The sequence below is a fragment of the Rana temporaria genome, chromosome 2 (genome assembly GCF_905171775.1).
Source record: "Rana temporaria chromosome 2, aRanTem1.1, whole genome shotgun sequence".
Taxonomy (NCBI): Eukaryota; Metazoa; Chordata; class Amphibia; order Anura; family Ranidae; genus Rana; species Rana temporaria.
Window position 1 is genome coordinate 75329450 of NC_053490.1, and position 23105 is coordinate 75352554.

A 23105-nucleotide genomic window follows, 5' to 3' on the forward strand; every position below is an offset into this window, starting at 1 on the left:
GCGATCGGTACCAATTGTTCATTGTGTTCATTCGAGAAAAGAGGGACATATTTACCGCCCCTTCCCCCGCTCTCTATTTTGAATCATCCCTGTGTGTGCCCATAGCAGCTGCCGGCAGGAGAGGAGGAAAGCCAGCAGCTCTGTGGGGGGAAAGGGGCAATGTGCTAGGACCAATCCCCCTGCAGTGCAGCCGGAGGGGAAAAAGAAGAGAAGCTGGCAGAGCTGCAGGAGGGGGCAAAAGAGGATTGGTGTTTGCAATAAGGCAGTACAGCCGGACCTCCGGCTCTGCAGATTCCCTGTGCCCCACTTTTGAACTGATTGGGCTGGGGCCCTATAGAGGAGGGCTGGCTTTACTGCCTTATCAACTGCCCTGGGCATATGTGCTGCATGTGGTTTTTACAGCCCACCCTTTTGTCATCCCACATATGTGTAAGGCGAAGGGGTTATAAAATGTTTTTTTTAGGTGAAATATACAAATCCCCAAATGGAACCGTGCTAAAAGCTCCTTGTGACAACAGGCAATTCTTACATTTGAAAAATCTGCCTGTGTATTGTTAAGAGGTGGAGGTGACGTTGGAAATGATACTGCCTAACACACAGAGCTTTTATGGAACAACAGTACTCTTTTTAACATGCCTGGGTTTAGCCCTGTCTGGTGCACCGAATGGAGGAAATAAAAACAAAAAAACAAAAATGTTTTAGTTGCACAGATTTTAAAGTGTATTTCCCTTTTCTGCAGCCAACTCTGCATAGTAACATCCGGGTGAGTAGAGTACCAGTACACCATCTTCTGGTGAATACCGGTATTGCAGGCAGATAACAGATACAGATTATCTGAATGGTTTGATATAAAGCCAAATCCTGCCAAAAGTTTATCAATTATTTGACTTTTGCAACTGCATCCAATCAGTTGGCGCTGCTATTCGGGTATTTTGAAAGCCAGGGCCAGGTGTCGAAAAAAAATTGCTGCAGTGGTATATTTATTTGTCCATACTGTAGATCTGTTTTTTTTTTGTTTTTTATTCAGCCTGCAGTGTATATGTTTAAATCGGCTGGGACAGCCTTAGGCCTCGTACAGACGACCAAACATGTCTGCTGAAACTGGTCCGCTGACCAGTTTCAGCAGACATGTTCGGTCGTGTGTACGGCCGACCGGACAGGTTTCCAGCGGACATTTGTCCAGCCGACCGTTTTCGAGCGGACAAATGTTTCTTAGCATGCTAAGAAACATGTCCGCTGGAATCCTGTCCGTCGGACATGTTCGGTCGTCTGTACAGACTCACCGTACATGTCCGACCGGCCGTCATCCCTTGCATGCGTCGAATCACTTCGACGCATGCGTGGAAGCATTGAACTTCTAGGGCCGCGCACGTCGCCGCGTCATCGTCGCGGCGACGGCGCGGCCACGTCCCCACGTATCGTGTACGCGGGGATTTCTGTCTGATGGTGTGTACAACCATCAGACAGAAATCTCCGGGCGGACATGTCTGCTCAAAACGGTCCGGTGGACAGTTTTGAGCGGACAGTCCGTCCGTCTGTACGAGGCCTAACATGATTGTTTTGTCTATGTATTCCAAGCAGATGGCCGAATTCAATTTTCAAATGGAAACTTCAAAACGAATACCCTCTCAAGGTTCTAATATTGTATTGTGTAAATGTATTTATCTAACGTAAGCATAATGATCTTCATTCTAGATATAGGGGAGAAAAGGTGGTTGAACCTCCGGCAACAAAACCCTAAGTGAATACCATTTATGTGTTTTTAATGATAATTCATTGCTTTATCATTTTTAATTAAAGCATTTGGTGAATAAACATGTCATACCCTAAAAAAACATTTTGCCAACTTGTACCAATATTTTGTAATATAGTGATTTTTAATAGCTGTTCTCTTCCATTTTATAGACAAGTCTGTAGATAGTCCTAGATATTCTATAGCCATGTTGGTGACCCAGTAGTAAAGAGGAGGCGATGACAATGTATGTTGTTGGGGAGAGACAAAATTAGGCCTTAGCCGGCCATAGATGGATCAAATCTCGGCCAGTGCAGCAGGGTTGCAGGAAAGAAAATCGCATCATCTATGGCTGCCTAAAAGAAATGTGTATTACCAAGTGCTATATCGGTACTTAGGCCGGGTTCACACTGTCGCCGCATGCGGCGCTCAGCAGGGGTCCGGTACGTGCTGGTTCACGGGTTCAGGTCCGATTTCAACCCGAATTTTGGGCCGAAATCGAACCTGAAACGCACTATTTAGTGCATTTCAGGTTCGATTTCGGCCCAAAATTCGGGTTGAAATCATAAGATTTAGAGCCACCCCATAGGAGAATAAAAAAGAAAAAGTGCAGCGCTGAATATTCAGTGAAATGAATCAAAAAATATGGTAAATAATCAAAGTTCAGTGAAAAATCAAAGAAATAAAAAAACACAAAAAAGGGGGACACACCCCCAAGTAATGTGACAGGTAAATAACCTGAAAGGCAGCTAGAAAGTGAGATCTAGCTGGATAATGTGTAATGTGAACACACCGTGATAAGTGAGGGAACACAAAAATAAATGATAATAAGAACCTCAGATGAAGTCCATGTAATTTAAACGTGTAACTCCAAAATGTAAATGTGATAGTCCAAGGTCAAAATGGCCTATACAGTCCAAAGAAATATATATATGCAATGTATTTCCTTTTTAGGAGTTGGTCAGAAGTTCTTTGTGGAAAAGACCAAATGACTGTAAAGGAATGGAAGATGTTGTGATCTTCTCAGGTATGGAACTCAGATGTTCTTAATAAGCAGTTGGAACCTCATCGGCAATCCATAATGGTATCCAAATAAACAAGTATAAAGATGGGTACTCTTACCGGAAAGTGTGGACATACACGTCAGCGACGGTATGTCAAACACGCATGTACGAGCTCCTAGGCAGCCGTGATGTCAGTGGGGAAGCTGTTTGATGTGCCGGCCTTTAATCCGCCAGGACGGGTCCAATCCAATGAGAGGAGACAGCTCGTGCAGGTGTGGTTCTCAGATGAAAGAGTGTGATATGCAGGCCAAACGTAGAAACCATGTAAGGGAAAACGTACTCACATAGTGCGGTTAATCCCAAAACAAGCCTTTATTAGGCATAGAAAATAAAAGCCAAAATAGACAAAAAACTGGATAAAAATATATAAAATAGATAAAGTACAAGCCCAGTGAAAGACGAGTACAAGTGATCACAAGTAAAATATGGCGTAATGAGCAAGTAGCATATGAGCTATGTACCCGACATGTTTCGAGCGGCAGAGCTCTTCAACTGGGGCAGTTGAAGAGCTCTGCCGCTCGAAACATGTCGGGTACATAGCTCATATGCTACTTGCTCATTACGCCATATTTTACTTGTGATCACTTGTACTCGTCTTTCACTGGGCTTGTACTTTTTTATCTATTTTATATATTTTTATCCAGTTTTTTGTCTATTTTGGCTTTTATTTTCTATGCCTAATAAAGGCTTGTTTTGGGATTAACCGCACTATGTGAGTACGTTTTCCCTTACATGGTTTCTACGTTTGGCCTGCACACCTGCACGAGCTGTCTCCTCTCATTGGATTGGACCCGTCCTGGCGGATTAAAGGCCGGCACATCAAACAGCTTCCCCACTGACATCACGGCTGCCTAGGAGCTCGTACATGCGTGTTTGACATACCGTCGCTGACGTGTATGTCCACACTTTCCGGTAAGAGTACCCATCTTTATACTTGTTTATTTGGATACCATTATGGATTGCCGATGAGGTTCCAACTGCTTATTAAGAACATCTGAGTTCCATACCTGAGAAGATCACAACATCTTCCATTCCTTTACAGTCATTTGGTCTTTTCCACAAAGAACTTCTGACCAACTCCTAAAAAGGAAATACATTGCATATATATATTTCTTTGGACTGTATAGGCCATTTTGACCTTGGACTATCACATTTACATTTTGGAGTTACACGTTTAAATTACATGGACTTCATCTGAGGTTCTTATTATCATTTATTTTTGTGTTCCCTCACTTATCACGGTGTGTTCACATTACACATTATCCAGCTAGATCTCACTTTCTAGCTGCCTTTCAGGTTATTTACCTGTCACATTACTTGGGGGTGTGTCCCCCTTTTTTGTGTTTTTTTATTTCTTTGATTTTTCACTGAACTTTGATTATTTACCATATTTTTTGATTCATTTCACTGAATATTCAGCGCTGCACTTTTTCTTTTTTATTCTTTGTACACAATATTGTCTTTTGTTGGTGCTAGCTGCTACTGGTTTACAATATTTACAGTTAGCGCAACTTTTTTCCTCATTTTATTTTTTACCCCATAGGAGAAAGCCAGTTTAAAAACCATTAAACTAGTGTGCCCTTCAAATAGCCATCTCTATAAATGGGAATTGTCTGATTTACGTATTCATATCCAACACTGTGCTAACACTGTATCCAAACGTCTGAAGAAACGGTCCTCATTCTGCCAATGCACACTCCACATGCCTACTCTTACACAAACTAGGTTTGTTGAACGGGGCATTGGTAGAAAATATTTTGGTGTATTTGTTGGAGTGTATATCTCCAGCCATTTTTTGTTTTAGATCGGAGGTAAGAACCCCTGTTGGGTTTTTACTTATATCCAGGACTCTACTTAAGCCTTGTCCTTATTCCCCCAAAAAGGTGTTATTTCTGTCTGTGTTGCTGTTGGAAATTTTATTCTCGCTTGTGCAACACAAACTGCAAGGAAATCCTTCTAATGAAGCCTTGGAAAGCAAAAAAAAACTGGCAGTGATTTGTAGTAATCCCTTTTTATTTTAATTTATTAAAAAAAAAAAAAAAAATTGGTGTGCCGTGTGTGTGTGTATATATAGGGATGAGGACACATGAAGCGTATATATAAAATGGGAGAAACAGCTATATATAACAGATAGATTTGCCTTTAAAGAATTTACAGCTCATGGTTGGCGTTTTGCTGCAAAATGTTTTATTTGTTAGGATATGACAATTGGTAATCTGTACAAAGCAATGCTTTATTTTTGGTCTGTTACTGGTAAAAAGGGAAGGACTTTTGACACATTGGGCTATGCTTAAAGATAACATAACTGACATATTCACCCTTGTATATGGATTATCCGGAATCTTTAAAGGGCAACAAGGCTAGGAAAACAGTTGAAACCCCTTTTCGTTAAAAAAAAAAAGCAAATCCACTTTGCACTACAAGTGCATTTGGAAGTCACATCCTGCTAAAGAGATATTTGGAGTCTCAGTGCCAAATATCAATTGAATTACCACATGAATGAGCTAAGTGGAACTTCAAAAACAACAGAGTCCTCAATGCAAATGTTCTGCTCTAAATACAACAGTCATGGTATGAAAATAATATGTATTTTTGTATTTTAATAGTTTCTATTACTAATTGTTATGCTATAAGAGATAGCTAATACTGTGCACTCTCAGTTAATCTTGATGTCTGTTCTTTAAGGATACTTAGTGAGATCAGAAAGGTACCCAGTAAATTCTGACTTGCTGAGGATCATGTTTGGTGGTAGAACGGACATTTGAGTTGATAAAGAGAGCATGCAATGTGAACATTGACCACTGGGGACGCAGTGAGTTAACAGCAGGCAGAAAACAATACACGCTTAGCGTAGCTGTCAGCTGGGAACGTAACGTCAGTGAAGTCTGCGCACAGCAGCTGACAACACAGGGCTTCCCCAGTATTCAGTGAACATTCAGCCGACGTCATGTAGAGGGCGGGCGGCTTGAATGGACGGCGCTATAAATATGGTTAGTTCACGATACGTGGCCACGCCCTCTGAAGACGTGACATCCAATCACGAAACGCGTCAGGGCGTGACCACGTGATCTAATCGTCCAATCAGGTGCGCGGGATCCCGGGACTCACGGCGACAGGAGGAGGAATCCCCAGGAGCTGTACAAGTGAGACGCCTGCAAGCCGTATGATTGAGACACAGCGCCATATTTGAATTTCATTCTAGTAAGCACAACATTGAAGAGTTTTCTGTATCCTGTATAAATAAACGTTTTTACACTATGCAGAGTCTCTCTCTTATCCTTACATGATTATATGAATCTGAGCACCACCAGAGACTATCCAGTGACAGGAGAAGGACGGAGGAGAGATCCAGCTGCATTTTTGCTGAAAGAAAGCCAGCGATCCGTGCCTACTGATATCATCTATCTGGTGAGTGAGGTCCCTTAGGGGATCCCTACGAGTCAAATTCTTATAACAGCACAATCATTGCAGAAGTGTTTCGCTACATTGTATTTTGTAGGACTGATGAAAAATACCCTGCGTTTTGTGCATGCTAACATCTGAGACATCCATCATTGTCTACTGATTTCAGAACAGACTTTATTTGCATTTAGGACTGTTGTATTTAGAGCAGAACATTTGCATTGAGGACTCTGTTGTTTTTGAAGTTCCACTTAGCTCATTCATGTGGTAATTCAATTGATATTTGGCACTGAGACTCCAAATATCTCTTTAGCAGGATGTGGTAACACATTATTGGTTTAAGCACGAGGGGCTTAGATCTAGCGCTGTTAATGTTTATTTTAATTGATGCATTAGACCATTGATTTTATAGGCATACTTGAATTTGATAACTTTGGCATTTATAATAGCTGCTACACTGCTTTTCTTTCTTTTTTTCTAATGACTGGCGATTTCCGGCTATACCTAAAATCGCATAAGCCATTATCCATTGGTGCGCTGGGTCAGTATTTATTGCCTGACTTTGGCCGGGTGTTTTTTACTGATTTTCTATTTTGAGTTTTGCATTTGGAAGTCACTGTAGATCTGAGGGGAAGCTCTGCTGATTTTATTACCCAATCATGTGGAAGCTAAAATGCTGTTTTTTATTTTCCTTGCATGTCCCCCTCGGATCTACAGCGACTGCACTTCCAAGTGCACTTGTAGTGCAAAGTGGATTTGCCTTTCGTAAATCACCTCCCCAGGCTTACAACACATTTACTTTATACAGTAGATCAAGCCTGGGTTCACACATATGCAGCTCAGGAAATGCCACGATCCGTACACGTTTCCCTCACCGCATTCAGATCGCACTGCCCTTGCAATCCGCTGCAGTCTAAGGCCCCTTTCATACTTGTACAACCTGAAAGTCACCCGACTTGAGGCAATGCCTGTGTAATCTTAAGGGCTGTGGATCTCAAGTCGCATCAAAGTAGTGCAGGGACTATTTTGAAGTCAAACAGATATGAACAGTACCCATTAGAAATCATGGGATACGACTTGTCATGTGACTTTGCAGTGCCAAGTTACAGGACAAGTCGCACTAGTGTAAAAGGGGCATTAACGACCCCTCAAACGCAGGTCGCAAATACAGTGTGTTTGCCGGCACCGGATCGCTTGGTACTAAAGTACAGTATCATGCGATGCAGTGCGGTCCCAAATTCCTGCATGCACAACTTTGGTGCGATGTGAGCTCATTCAAAATGAATAAGCGCAAATTGCACTGTATTAAATCGCATTTGAATTTAACAGGAATAAGGTGCGGTTCTTGTGTGATTCACATGTGGTTCATAGTTTCAATGGAAGCTAAATCTGAACTGAAGGCTGACGGCTAAATACACATTTGGAATATACAATATATTTTTTATGAAGACTTACCTGCCAAAGCATTTTGAAAAAGAACTACAAAACCCAGGCAGGCAGGTGACCCCCATGCTGGCCCCGTGTGGGAGCAACCAAACGGATCTACCAAAAAGAGCAGTTACAGTCTTGTCTTAGCTTGCAGTGGATTTGTCTTTAATCGGTGTGTCCTTGACCTTTGAAACTTCATGTACACTTGAACTACTTTGACCGCTGGCCAGGGAAAAATGCAAAATGGCGCAGTGATTGTGCGTGTTTTGCAGCCAGCGGTCAAAATTTCCTATCCTGAATGCAATTCTTCCACGTTCAGGAGAGTGAGGTAAAACCTCCTCTAACCACAGCAGCTCCTAAACGCCTATGTGTACATCCACACATAGACTTTTATGGAGTTGAGTTTAGGAGCTGCTAGTGAACATGGAGCCTTGGGCCCCGTACACACGACCGGTTTTCTCGGCAGAATTCAGCAAGAAACTCGATGGGAGACGTATTCTGCCGAGGAAAACCGGTCGTGTGTACACTTTTCGCCGAGGAAACCGATGAGGATCTCGTCGGGCCAAAAAGAGAACATGTTCTCTATTTCCTCGTTGGGCAATGGGAAATTTCGGCTCGCCGAGATCCTCGGCGGCTTCACAAGGAACTCGACGAGCAAAACGATGTGTTTTGCCTGTCGAGTTTCTCGGACGTGTGTACAGGGACTTAGAGCAATGAGATACCTTGATTGATCAGCGATGAATCCTTCTTACAATGTCTAGAGACTTCTACACTGCGCTACACCTGCGGATCAGTTTGAAAGCAGCCCAGTAACCACTGCAGAACAGATATGTCCATATATACACTGTTATTTTAGTAATAAACGTGCTGTCCCAGGCAGAGTGCATTTGGTATTGCTATACCTATTACAGGAGCCGGTGCTATACAGCTGCTTGCTTCCTCTACCTCTGGCTTCATTCACAGCACTGATGCTCTGGCATGGTGGGTAGACAACCTGCAATCTGGGCTTGCCAACTTGCCATCCCAGAGCAGGAGATCGGTGGCCACATCAGTGGGCCCCGCGGGCCACTGGTTGGGCACCCCTGGCCTAGGAGATAGAGAACACTCTGGATAAGTGACCCAAATACTGATCATTTCTCAAAACCATACTTCTGCACAAGAACTTTTGAGATTGGTTGGGTCGGATACATATTTATAACTTGGCGATATTTCTTCTCACTCTGATTACTGGAACTGTCTTCGCGATAACATGCAGAAGCAATCCACCCATTGAGCTCAGGGAAGATTTTCTGAGCTTACAAAAAGGTAAACAACTGCTCAGTCTGGATATAGCCTAGCAGCCAAAACAGAAAATGTATTTCGAGATACAATAGGATAGGGAACAATCCCTACATATGTTTGCTCTGAGTTCCGCTGAACAGAGGCGATTAAGTTTGCATGTGTTGCGCTATATAAGTTTTCATTCATTCATTCAACAACATTAACAGTTTAGCACATGTAGATCACATTTATTCATACTGTGCTTCCTGCAAAGGTGGGGCTGCATTGAGAAAAGGTATAATCAATATAATGCCCCGTACACACGGTCAGACTTTTGACCGGCCAAAATCACATCGGAATTCCGACGGCATTCCATCGAAGTAAAAGAGAACATGTTCTCTATCTAAACTTAGACTAAATTTCCAATAAAAAAAAGCTCTCATCACATGGTTGGAATTTCCGATGGAAAAAGTCCGTCAGACTTTTTCCATCGGAAATTCCGATCGCGTATACGGGGCATAGAGACCATTGTGGCACATAGTTGCGATCCAGCCATATTCACAGGCAGATACGTGCTTGTGTACTTCTATCTGGATTTATTATCCTCAGCTATATCATTAGATGAACACAAAAAATGGCTTTCTATGAAAACAAAATGTATTCCCTGCATTTCATACATGAACAGAAACAAATAACCCTCTAGTGCTCAGCCCCGCTTTGATATGAATAGAGTCCTTCCCCTTTTACCGGCATTACATCTTTATGTCTGAAATGTACAAAAGTCACACCTTACTGTCTCACTGACCTGCTTGGAGGAAATAATGTGCTTATAGAGGAACTATAAGGGCCCATTTACAGTGTTGCATTATAGGGTTTAATACCTCATCATGCTTGTTGGTACCCTAAGGTGCCATTTATTCTGAAAGGCACCTCAACACCCTTGGGATGCAGTGCAACACAATGTACAGTAATGGACGACCATGCATTGTTGTGCGCTGCATTGTTTGTTTTTTTGTGTGTGTTGGACAACTTTGAAATGAATATGCTCCCTTAATGCAACATCTGTGCATTAAATTCTCTGGAAATGTAAATGGACAATAAATGTCTGATTGCTCATGATAACCAGATGCTGACTGTATCAGGGAACCGATTGGACATAAACAATCTACATTCCTTTCTTCTGCTTTTTAAAGTGTCAGTATGACAATTGTGTGACGGCTTTTGTGCATCACAAACCAAAATAATTCTGTTTGTTTAATCCAGGTAATTATGGGATGGATAATTATTTTAATCACTTCAAATATAAAATCTGGTAATTCTTGTTCATCTCTAATGTGTTTTCGGTTCACAGTAGTTTGTGCCATTAATTTGCCAAGAAGCAGTTCAAAATGGATGTCGGTGATGCTAAGATTGGAATACATTCCCTTTTATCTAGTAAAATGCTTTCTCTAAAACTCTTTTTTTTATGTGCATACATAGATACACGCAGCATCTTGCAAACACCCCCAATAGGGGCTCACTAGATTTTATTTAGTGCTTGACTGCGGTATCAATGGGCCAGATTCACAAAAGAGATACGACCGCGTATCTCCTGATACTGTGAAAAATATACTACAGCGCTAATTAAATAATCAATTCCACGTGCACCTAAATAAAAAAACAAATAATATAGCTGCTATCTTGAGTGATACCAAATCCAAACAGTGAAACATATAAAATATAGATGCGCTAATATTAACTTAAAAGGTGATAAAACGTACAAAGAAAAACTAATCAGGGAGAATACTCCATAAACTGTGAATTACTAATATGTCCTTAATTAGTGCACAGTGATTAGCAGGATTCCATGCAGGGAAAAAATCACTCTCTTCAATCTGAATGCTAATCCAGCCCTCCACCGCTGTGATCAGATGATACAGGCACTCACAGACAGGGATTGCATGAAAGAAAAGAGAAAAAATCTCATTGCGCAATATTCGATGACAGATCAAAAAATGTAATCAGAGCATTGACATATGCACTCACGAATCCCGGCTTTCAGTAAAGCATGAAAACGCCACTCAGTATGTTGTTTCCTCAGCTCGATCCGATGCACTCGGATTCGATCGCAGGCTCCTCCCTACGCGTTACGTCACAGGCACGCGACTTACTCATGGGTTCATGGGTATGAACCCATGAGTAAGTCGCGTGCCTGTGACGTAACGCGTAGGGAGGAGCCTGCGATCGAATCCGAGTGCATCGGATCGAGCTGAGGAAACAACATACTGAGTGGCGTTTTCATGCTTTACTGAAAGCCGGGATTCGTGAGTGCATATGTCAATGCTCTGATTACATTTTTTGATCTGTCATCGAATATTGCGCAATGAGATTTTTTCTCTTTTCTTTCATGCAATCCCTGTCTGTGAGTGCCTGTATCATCTGATCACAGCGGTGGAGGGCTGGATTAGCATTCAGATTGAAGAGAGTGATTTTTTCCCTGCATGGAATCCTGCTAATCACTGTGCACTAATTAAGGACATATTAGTAATTCACAGTTTATGGAGTATTCTCCCTGATTAGTTTTTCTTTGTACGTTTTATCACCTTTTAAGTTAATATTAGCGCATCTATATTTTATATGTATCTCCTGATACGCCGTCGTATCTCTGAGATACGATTGTCGTATCTATGCGCCTGATTCATAGAATCAGTTACGCATAGATAGCCCTAAGATCCGACAGGTGTAATTGACTTACACCGTCGGATCTTAGGATGCAATTCTAGGCTGGCCGCTAGGTGGCGATTCCATTGAGGTAGGCGTAGAATATGCAAATGACTAGTTACGCCGATTCACGAACGTCCGCTTTGCTCGTCGATCTAAATTTACGTAGTTTCCGTAGAGATGCGTCGCGTAAAACCAAGCATGCCCTCTAGGTGGTGTAACCCATGTTAAGTATGGCCGTCGTTCCCACGTCAAAATTTTAAATGTCGTTTGCGTAAGTCGTCCGTGAATGCCGCTGGCCGCCATTTACGTTAACGTCGAAACCAATGACGTCCTTGCGACGTCATTTAGCGCAATGCACATCGGGTATTTTGACGGACGGAGCATGCGCAGTACGTTCGGCGCGGGAACGCGCCTAATTTAAATGGTGCCCGCCCCATTTGAATTAGACGGGCTTGCGCCGAGCGGATTTACGTTACAGCGCCGCAAGTTTACAGGTAAGAGCTTTGTGAATCAGGCACTTACGCTGTAAACCTGCGGCGGTGTAACGTAAATGGGATACGTTACGCCGCCACAGCGTAACGTATTTGTACCTGAATCTGGCCCTATGTTCTTAATGTGGTCCACACAATGGGGGTTATTTACTAAAGGCAAATCCACTTTGCTCTACAAGTGCACTTGAAATTGCACTGGAAGTGCAGTTGCTGTAGATCTAAGGGGGCATGCAAGGACAATTAAAAACAGCATTTTAGCTTGCACATTAATGGATAATAAAATCAGCAGAGCTTCCCCTTGTTTCAGATCTACCCCTCGGATTTACACTTCCAAGTGCACTTTTCACTTGTAGTGCAAAGTGGATTTGCCTTTCGTAAATAACCCCCAGTATCTGCCTTGTCTTTAAGGCCGGAATCACACTAGTGCGTTGCTTTTTTGAGCTGCGTTGTCGTTGCAGATTTCTCTAGAGGGTGTTCTGCAGATCAACTGCGGTTTAGCTGCAGATCAGGTGCGAATTTGGAGACCTGGGAGAACTTCCGGGTGAGAGGAGAGTGGGGGAGAATTGTATTGAGCTGAATGAGAGAAACTCCTGCAGAGAACTGAACACATGTGCGAATTAGATGCGTACCCATAGAAGATAATGGGACTGAATTCGCACCGCAAGACATAAAAACTGCATGCGGTTTGGAGGCAATACGCAGTGCGAATGCATCGCACATATGTGAACCAGCCTCATTGAAAACAATGTATTTTGAAATGTCCTGCGAATTAGATGCGGTTTAAACCGCACTCAATTCGCATAGGTGTGAACCTAGCCTAAATGTTGGTAAAGAATGTTTCCATTTTAGCTTATGGGGGGCAGATAGGATTAGGCACCTGTATACTTGGCAAATTAATGGCATAACTGTGCCCATAATAAATCTCTAGCCAATGGCATCCATTCATGTGATTATGGAATTATTTGTAAAATCTTTCAATTTGTGATCTAGGTATGGAAAAGACGCTGGGCACGCTACTAACGATGCTGTCAATTCTGCGATCAACGTTGGCGTAACTGCATTTAACATTGATCACCTGGGTGTAAAAGCCATTGTGAAAAAAACTGCAAAAGAAACCAGCCATGCAATTCTGGATGAATATAAACTGGTCGAGAAACCAAACAAGAAGAAGGAACCCCACTAAACCACTGCCAGCCTTTTTACCCGATGCCTTACAGAAAACGCTGATTTAACCCTTGTTTTCCCATAAGCTCTTCCTGCAGTCTACAGAACCACTATTCTAAACTTCCCTTTAGTAACACATAGCTGGATCTACCTGCCTGTTTTTATTGGGTGTGGCATGGATTAGAAATGTGCAAGTCTGATGTTATGTCCCAAAATACATTGCTTTAGTAAAAGGTGTGCATACTTGTATTGCGGTTTAGGGTAGAAGTGGTGCTGGAGGAACTGAATATACTGTATGTTGAAGGTTAAAGTGGAGTTCCACCCATAAATATAACATTACATCAGTAGTTTTAAAAAAAATTCATTAGTCCTTTAAGAATTTTTTTTTTTTTTTTTTTTAGATGCCTTCAAAGTGTTGTTGCTAGGCAGAATAGTTAATCTTCCCACTTCCTGCACCTAGGTGCTTAAGCTTCCTAACCTACACCGCACAGACTCCTGGGAATGTAGTGGGTGTAACTTTCCAGGAGTCTGTGCACTCCCCAGTCTCAAAGAATCATGTGACTTGGACAGTACAGGTGCTGAAACCTGATCTGACACTGCTTGTGCAGCACTGAGCATGTGCAAGATCTGCAAGGCCGAAATCCAGGAAGTCATACAGTCTGGCTTCATGATGCCCACACTTAAGATGGCCCCAGTCAATTTCTATTTTATAAAGTGTCTAAATGCTGTAACAACCTAACAAAACGGACCTTAGTTTACAGACTAACTTTACTAGAATACATTAAGCTTGTGTATTACAGGGGTATTTATATATATAAAAAGTGAAATTGTGGCCGGAACTCCGCTTTAAATAGTTTTAGCTAGTAGATAAAATTAAAAGGTACTGTAATGAGCTTTCAAACTAAAGGGGCACAGCTGGGGAAACCATTGAAGGGGAGAAGGTAAGAAGAAAACAAATTTATATTGGTAAAAGCTGTTCTGTATTTATTCTGCACTAACATGAACATTTAGCCAAAGATGGCGAAGCACTAAGCAACAGAACACTTACCTATCCATAGGCACTTATAGTGGATGTTGCTGGACACTAAAAGGGGTGTAATCTCTAGAAACAAATGATCACATTAGGGCTGCAACTAACGATCAATCTCATAATCGATTAGTTTCAGCCCTAGATCACATGCTTGGATAAGCTGCTCTTCACCCTGCAGGTTGGGTGAGCTTTCTGTAAGACTTGGCAAACTTGAATGAATGGGCTGCTTTTTGGTTTCCTGAAAAACGAGTTACCTGGTGCAAAGCTTTGGTTTCTGGGTCCCTAGCCTGAAACGAGTATATAAAAAAAAAAGAAAATCTGACTTTTATTTACAATTGTTGTGGGTCGGTAAAGTGTTGAGGTCGGACAACTAGGAAGGAAGCATCATATTTCCATGACGGGACAGGTTTAAAGGAACATTTGTTATCACTGACCTGGAACTGATGGTTGCCGGTCTAGGCTTGGGCCTCTTGCACATTCTCCCGTTTGAGCATCACATTTTTCAGCCGCTTGTTTTTGTATGTATTTGTGCGTATGCATTCGCTATTTTGCGCATTGTTTTCAGATCCTAAGACATGCCTGCTCCCAGTATTTGGCAAAACGCTGCACTTTTTTTTTGCCCTCACTGGCGTCCATAAAGAAAATGATAGGTGAACATTAATAGGCATGTAATCCCAAAAACAAAAAATGTGATATTGCAGATTCCCAGTCCTAAGTAATGGCTTCATTCATTTTTATTTATTGAGGTTCTATTTTCAACTTGTAGTCCTGCAAATAACACATGCTTTTTTTCCCCACTGTATTTTTGAAGGGAGTCATGGTTATCGCACAGACTGGACTTTAAAACATGTCTGCCTTTCTTCATCTCTCATGTCTGTGTATCATTAATCTGGGGCTATAGGGGCGCACTTTTCTGTATGCAGTGGTGTTCGTGTATCATTAATCCGGGACTACAGGGGGGGCGCTTTCCTGTATGCAGCGGTGTCCGTGTATCATTAATCTGGGGCTACAGGGGGGCGCTTTCCTGTATGCAGCGGTGTCTGTGTATCATTAATCTGGGGCTACAGGGGGGCCCTTTCCTGTATGCAGTGGTGTCCGTGTATCATTCATCTGGGGCCACAGGGGGGCGCTTTCCTGTATTCAGCCGTGTCCGTGTATCATTAATCTGGGGCTACATGGGAGCGCTTTCCTGTATGCAGTGGTGTCCGTGTATCAATAATCTGGTGATACAGGGGCGTGCTTTCGTATGCAGCGGTGTCTGTGTATCATTAATCTGGGGCTACAGGGGAAATTACCTGCTTGCAGCAGTGTCAATGTATCCTTAGTCCGGGGCTACAGAGGCGCTTGTTACCTGCATACAGCAGTCTCAATGTATTCCCAGTCTGGGGCTACAAGGATTACCTGCATGCAGCAGTGTCAATGTATCCTTAGTCTGGGGCTACAGAGGCGCTTGTTACCTGCATACAGCAGTCTCAATGTATTCCCAGCCTGGGGCTACAAGGATTACCTGCATGCAGCGGTGTCAATGTATCCTTACACTAGGGTTACAGGGATGATTACATCTGTTTTACTTTTCTCTTTTTTACAGTAGTATATCCAACTAACTGGTCCTAAGTTGTAGATCAGCTCTGTTAAAGAGGAAGTAAACCCTGGTGGGTCTTTCTTCTTCCCTGCAAAGTAAAGGCATAATGTGCTAGTATGCATCACATAATGGCACATTATGTGATACTTGCCTGCACACGAAGCCTGCGTGGCCCCCCCACTGCAGGCCGCATCCATCTTCCCTCTGGGGCCACGGACTCCATCTCTTTGATGTCACTCCCATGCATAGGAGCCACCGGTCACACTTGCCTGAAGAAACAGCCCGGGCAGCCGTTCCTTCAGAGCGCATGCGCTGATGACATCATCGGCGCAGTAAACCTCTCCTGAACGGCACACGTTTAGGTGATATTTACAGTACCTTATTCTAGTCTTACCTATAGGTACAACTTCCCCATGGAGGTTTACAACCTCTTTAATACAAAGCAGCCATTTTTTTTAGCCATAACTCACTGCTGTTCACAGGTATTTATTTCTCTAATACGTTAAACAGTATAGTAGATATATTAATACAGTTTGAATACAGATAGTATAGTTGTATCAAACAAGTTAACAGAACAGTCTAGCGTGCAGTGTTGAATGTATTACTGGGGTTTATGAAAGACTGTACAGCCTTTGACATTGCTAAACAGAACTTTTGGGTGTATAATTTAAGTTACTTATATGTTAAAGCGGATGTGCCACGGGGAAAAAATATTAAAAGCCAGCAGCTACAAATACTGCAGCTGCTGACTTTTAATATTAGGACACTTACCTGTCCTGTAGTCCAGTGCCGATCGCAGCAGAGGATGAGCGATCGCTCGTCTCTCTGCTGCTCCCCCCGCCATCCACGCTGAGGGAACCAGGAAGTGAAGCGCTGCGGCTTCACTGCCCGGTTCCCTACGGCGCATGCGCGAGTCGCGCTGCGCCCGCCGATTGGCTCACACGCTGTGTGCTGGGAGCAGAGTGTTCCCAGCACACAACGGGCGACAGACGGGAAGTCAGAAAAACCCGTCTTTCGCCCGTAGCGTGTGGCCGGAAGTTGGTGCAAATACCTGTCTTTAGACAGGTATCTGCACCCCCCTCCCCCCTGAAAGGTGTCAAATGTGACACCGGAGGGGGGGCGGGTTCCGATCAGCGGGACTCCACTTTAGGGTGGAGAACCGCTTTAAACAAGGTAAAGTCAATTGAACCCGAAAATATTTAATGTATATAATAGTGTTTATTTGTGATTTGATATATTTTGACAGACTATCCAAAAGGTGAAAATAGAACGTTTGTCCAAAGCAGCTTTCCTCTACCACAGAGTTTACCAAAGTGTCAGTCATGTACCCCTAGTGGTAAATCTCACCAATGTTGGTCCCATAGTATAATTTAGGGTGTGTTGGTAGCCAGGAAATGGTTACTTTGGTATTGGCTACCAGTGGAACACAGCAATATAGAAACATAGAGAGAAAAGATAGGATACCAATTAAGAATCTCCTCACTAAATCCGAAACCACGGGTGCTGGCAATGCATAGGATAATGCAAAATGAAGGAAGGATTTCTGGACAGCCGCACTCCAAAACGTGTTGCTTTTATTGTAAAGTTAAAAACGCAGGATACATGCCACAGCAAACTGGGTACCAGCTGACGCGTTTCACACTAAACTTTAGTGCTTAAAGCGGGGGTTCATCCTAAAAACAAATTTCTCCAAAGGAGAAAGGAGATTTGCGGTCCAAGGCCCTCGACTTTGGAACACTTTACCAACCTCTATTCGGTTGGAGGAGAATCACTTGGCCTTTAGGAGAAAGATCAAAACCCATCTCTTCTGATATCAATGGAGAAATGGTCAAACAAGCGCCCAGAGGCGATTCAGTTCGCATGTGCAGCGCTATATAAGTTTTTCACTCACTCACTAACATTAAAGCATACTAAGGACATTTACTGTATGCAGATCTTTTTTTTTTTTTTTTTTCTCCGTAGATTCCGTTATATTCTGATTTTGTCCAGGGCTTCCAGGTTCTGATGACTGTGGGACTGGGTGTTCCTATCCTTTGGGTTAGATGATTGACGGCTTGTGAAACGGTTCCCCTGTCGACAACGCGCGTCACCAGATTTCCGGAAATAGCTGAGCTGCAGTCAGCTCTACACGGCGGGCGCAGGCGCCCTATAGTGCCGACTCGCAGCTCGGCTATTTCAGGAAATCTGGTGACGCGCGTTGTGCGACAGGGAAATGGTTTCACAAGCCGTCAATCGTGTAATCCAAGAATAGGAACGCCCAGTCCCGCAGTCATCAGAACCCGGAAGCCCTGGACAAAATTACAATATACCGGTATGTACGGAGGAAAAAAAATGACCTGCATACAGTAAATGTCCTTAGTATGCTGGATGTAATGTTGAAAAAAAATTTTTGGGGTGAACCCCCGCTTTAATCAAGCTATGATTAAGCACTAAAGTTTAGTGTGAAACGCGTCAGCTGGTACCCCGTTTGCTGTGGCATGTATCCTGTGTTTTTAATTTTACAATAAAAGCAACAAGTTTTGGAGTGTGGCTGACCAGAAATCCTTCCTTCATTTTGCATTACTAGAGAAACATACCTTGTATTTAGAAAGTGTTTGTTTCTTTTTTTATGGAATATTAAAATGTATATTTTATATAACAAGTAAGGTGTTGATCCCAGTAGTTACAAATTGTGCTGCTAACCTATACAAGCATTTCTGAACAGGCGGTCTCCACAAAAAGCAATAAAAAGGTGAAACAAAAGTCTTGCATCTTAACTCCATAATCTGTTTATATATTCAGACATTTAAGTCCAATTGAACCCTTGCTATTTATCATTATAGTACAGCAAAAAGTGTGAAATACCTTCCCTCCAGCTCCAGCAGCACTACTAACAGCAGAAAAAGTTTTGGGCGGGGGGGGGGGGGGGGGGGGGGGGATGTCAGACCGAAGGAGAGCAAGGTCGCTGCTGTGTGTGAACGAGCCTAAAGCCTCATACACACGATTGGATTATCCGACAGGAATTGTGTGGTGACAGCCTGTTGTCGCCAACAAATGTTGGATAGCACGCTTTAACATTTTCCAACAACAAATGTGTCTTGTCGGATTTTCCGATCGTGTGTACACAAGTTCGTTGGACAAAACTCCAAAGTACAAACACGCATGCTCAGAAGCAATGCTCACCATAAAACAACATTAGCAGAAGTTGCCCAAAGGGTGGCGCTAAAGAGCTGAAAAATCACATAGTTTTGTGTTTGTTGGTCAACAATTCTTTGCCGTTTTGTATGCAATACAAGTTCCTGGCCAACTCCCTTTGGACAAAAGTCCCACGCTTTTGTCCACAAAAAAAAACAGATCGTGTGTATGAGGCCTAAAGCCTCGTATACGCAATCAGACTTCAAACAAACTTTCCTGTGGATTTTTGTCCAAAGCGAGTTGGCCGGCCACACCATAGCATACACACAGCAGGACTTTTCTGCAAACTTTCCCAATATCATGCACTTTTTCTGCTCTTTACCGCCACCCTTTGGTCAACTTCTGCTATTGTTGGTTGATTTTAACATTGGTTCTAAGCATGCGTATTTGTACTTCAGACAAAAGTCTGATGGATTTCTGTACACACGGTCGGACTTTGCACCATCGGACTTTTGTTGCTGAAAAGTTTGTCCGTTTGCAGAGCGAACTTTTTTTCCCGCTGGAAATTGAAAAAAGTTTGTCGGATGGAGCGTACACACGGTCGGATTTTTGGGTAAACTTGCTCATTTTGAAGTTTTTTGGCAAAAAGTACGACTGTGTGTACAAGGCTTTAGTCGGACTGTCCTAACAGCACGGGATGTGGAAATCATGCAGTCTGGCCGCCTTATAATAATGAATAGCAGAGGTTTGATTGAGCTCTAAAGAAACCTAAAACAGGTGCCTTTTTTAAAATTAAAGTAAAATATGTATAAAAAAAAAAAGATCAGTTTTTTTTTAAATATTACTTTAGTGTGCTTAAAGCGGGAGTTCACCCATTTAAAAAAAAAAAAAAAATCTCCCCTTAGCTTCCTGCTCGTTCGGTCTAGGGGAATCGGCTATTTATATTAAAATATGAGCAGTACTTACCCGTTTTCGAGCTGCATCTTCTTCCGTCGCTTCCGGGTATGGGTCTTCGGGAGCGGGCGTTCCTTCTTGATTGACATTCTTCCGAGAGGCTTCCGACGGTCGCATCCATCGCGTCACTCGTAGCCGAAAGAAGCCGAACGTCGGTGCGGCTCTATACTGCGCCTGCGCACCGACGTTCGGCTTCTTTCGGAAAATCGTGACGCGATGGATGCGACCGTCGGAAGCCTCTCGGAAACCTGTCAATCAAGAAGGACCGCCCATTCCCGAAGCCCATACCCGGAAGCGACGGAGAGGATGCGTCTCGTAAACGGGTAAGTACTGCACCTATTTTAAAATAAATTGCCGATTCCCCTAGTAATAACGAGCAGGAAGCGAAGGGGGAAACGTGCCCTCTAAGGGTGAACCCCCGCTTTAATATAAGAATAGAGTTGGATTTATTTAATGAAATTTCTGAAAAAAACATTTAAGTATTTGCTTTTATTTTTTGTTTTAATAAAATTAAGTTATTTGTATTAGAATGTGGCTTGTTTTTATAAAGCTTGCACCATTGAAATGTCCAATTTTTCCACGCCTTGCCCTCTCTACAGCAGTTTAACCCTTTCATGACTAAGCCTATTTCTGACATTTGGTGTTTACAAGTTAAAATCTATATTTTTTGCTAGAAAATTACTTAGAACTCCCCAAAAAAAAAAAATATATATATATATATACACATACACATACACACACATATACATTTATTTATTTTTATCAGAGAATAAAAATGGCGATTGTTGCAATATTTTATGTCGCATGGTATTTGTGCAGCAGTGTTTTAAAACGTAACTTTTTGGGAAAGACACTTTCATGAATTGAAAAAAAATTAAAAAGTAAAGTTAGCCCAATTTTTTGTATAATGTGAAAGATGATGTTAAGCCGAGTAAATAGATACCTAACATGTCACGCTTTATAATTGCATCTGCTCGTGGAATGGCGACAAACTACGGTACCTAAAAATCTCCATAAGCAACGCTTTTTATTTTTTTTTATGTTTTTTTTACGGTTACCAGGTTAGAGTTACAGAGGAGGTCTAGTGCTAGAATTATTGGTCTCGCTCTGACGATCGCGGTGACACCTCACATGTGTGATTTGAACAGTTTACATATGCGGGCGCAACTTCCGTATGCGTTTCTTTGCTGTGCGAGCTTGCGCTTTAAAAAAGAAAAATAGATTTTTTTGCACTTCGAAAACGACAATTCTGAATACGGTGTATTTTTTTAAAAAACGGCGCCATTGGCAGCCAAGTAAACCGGAAGTGACGTTGCTTCCGTGTTTACACCAAATCAAAGCCGGGATAATGCCTGCAGCTGCAGGCATCATCCCGGTAAAACCCCCGAAAGCATATGTGCGTACGCTCGGCGGCAAAGGGTTAAAAGAAAAGGAGTGGGTTCCCAAGAATAGATCAGACAAGATACTTTTATGCCCCATACACATGACCAGATTTCCCGTCGGAAAAAAGTTGGATGTTTTTTCCGACTGAATTCCGCTCAAGCTTGGTTTGCCTACACACGGTCACAAGTTCTCTGAACTTTCTTGCGTTAAGAATGCGGTGACGTACAACACTACTACGAGGCGAGAAAAATAAGTTCATTTCTTCCGAGCATGCATGTTTTTTTTTTCCCGTCAGAACTCCATACAGACAAACGGTTTTTCCGCTAGGAATTTTTTCTGTCGGGAAAATAGAGAACCTGCTGTCTCTTTTTCCGTTGGAAAAAGTATGATGGCACATACACACGGTCGGGATTCCCGACCAAAAGCTCACATCGGACTTTGTCCAACGGGAAAACCGATCGCGTGTACGGGGCATTAGTCTAGTGGGGTGTAACTGGAAAGGACAGGGTGAGAGCCACGAGCAGAGCTCATGAGGGAGGCCAAGGTTGAGATTTATTGGGGAAAAACGCTTCTGTCACCTTGCTGGTTTGTACTACCTTATGCAGCTGGTACAGAATGGAGTGACCTATAGGGGGGGTTATTTACAAAAGGCAAAACCACTTTGCACTACAAGTTCAAACTACAAATGCAAAGTGCACTTGAAATGGCAGTGGCTGTACATCTGAGAGGTAGATCTGAAATGAGGGGAAGCTCTGCTGATTTTATCATCCAATCATGTGCAAGGTAAAATGCTTTTTTTTTTTTTCCTTGCATGTCCCCCTCGGATCTACAGCGACTGCACTTCCAAGTGCACCTTGCACTTGTAGTGCAAAGTGGATTTGCCTTCAGTAAATAACCCCCAAAGTCTAGGTTGGGACACAGGGCAACCTATAACCTAAACAGCACACATTTATATCCTTCAGTCAAGATGCAGCGTCACCTTGAAATGCGTTATAAATGTGCTTCCACAGACAAATGTGATTTTAAATGTGGACTTGTGCTTCAGATTTCCTCCTCCCACTTTGCTAATATAGATTAGATAGATAGATAGATAGATAGATAGCGATTCATTAACTAAATGGAGGAATGCCCGAAAAGCATGTAGTGCGGTTCTTGCAGCAATTAGCATTTTTTTATCTGCCCAACTACAAATGGGCCACAAAAAAAAATAAAAGGCACAGCAGAAACGGATCAAAAGCAAACTGCATCGGTGTGAACCGAGCCAAAGGAATACTTAGTGGCTTGGAAGTGTTGAGCCACATGTGTAGGTAATGCTGCAGTAGAGTTACCAGATGTAAAATCTTCCAGACATGTTTTTACATCACAAATCACTTAAAACACATTAATTACACAAGTGATCTTCATTTAATATGATATAAGAAACAAAAATTTGGCTGCACCGGTAATGATCTGTGTGATATATTAACCACTTAACCCCCGGACCATATTGCTGCCCAAAGACCAGAGCACTTTTTGCGATTCAGCACTGCGCCGCTTTAACTGACAATTGCGCGGTCGTGCGACGTGGCTCCCAAACAAAATTGGTGTCCTTTTTTCCCCACAAATAGAGCTTTCTTTTGGTGGTATTTGATCACCTCTGCGGTTTTTAGTTTTTGTGCTATAAACAAAAATAGAGCGACAATTTTGAAAAAAAATATTTTTTGCTATAATAAATATCACCCAAAAATATATAAAAACAACTTTTTTTTCCTCAGTTTAGGCCGATACATATTTTTCTACATATTTTTCGTAAAAAAAA

The 23105-nt window shown here is 42.4% G+C and overlaps 1 protein-coding gene across 2 annotated transcripts in view; it reads left to right on the forward strand.

Annotated features, from left to right (window-relative positions):
* SPART (spartin) overlaps positions 1–13498 on the forward strand; it is a 72227-nt gene extending 58729 nt beyond the window's left edge. Inside the window, exons 8-9 of one of the 2 annotated variants that reach the window (XM_040340398.1) lie at positions 1696–1741; positions 13071–13156. In XM_040340398.1, coding sequence (XP_040196332.1) covers positions 1696–1741 — 46 coding nt within the window. In that variant the 3' untranslated portion in view covers positions 13071–13156. Of the gene's footprint in view, positions 1–1695; positions 1742–13070 lie in introns of both variants that reach the window. The other variant, XM_040340397.1, reaches the window with a different exon arrangement.
* Positions 13499–23105: the final 9607 nt, after the last annotated feature.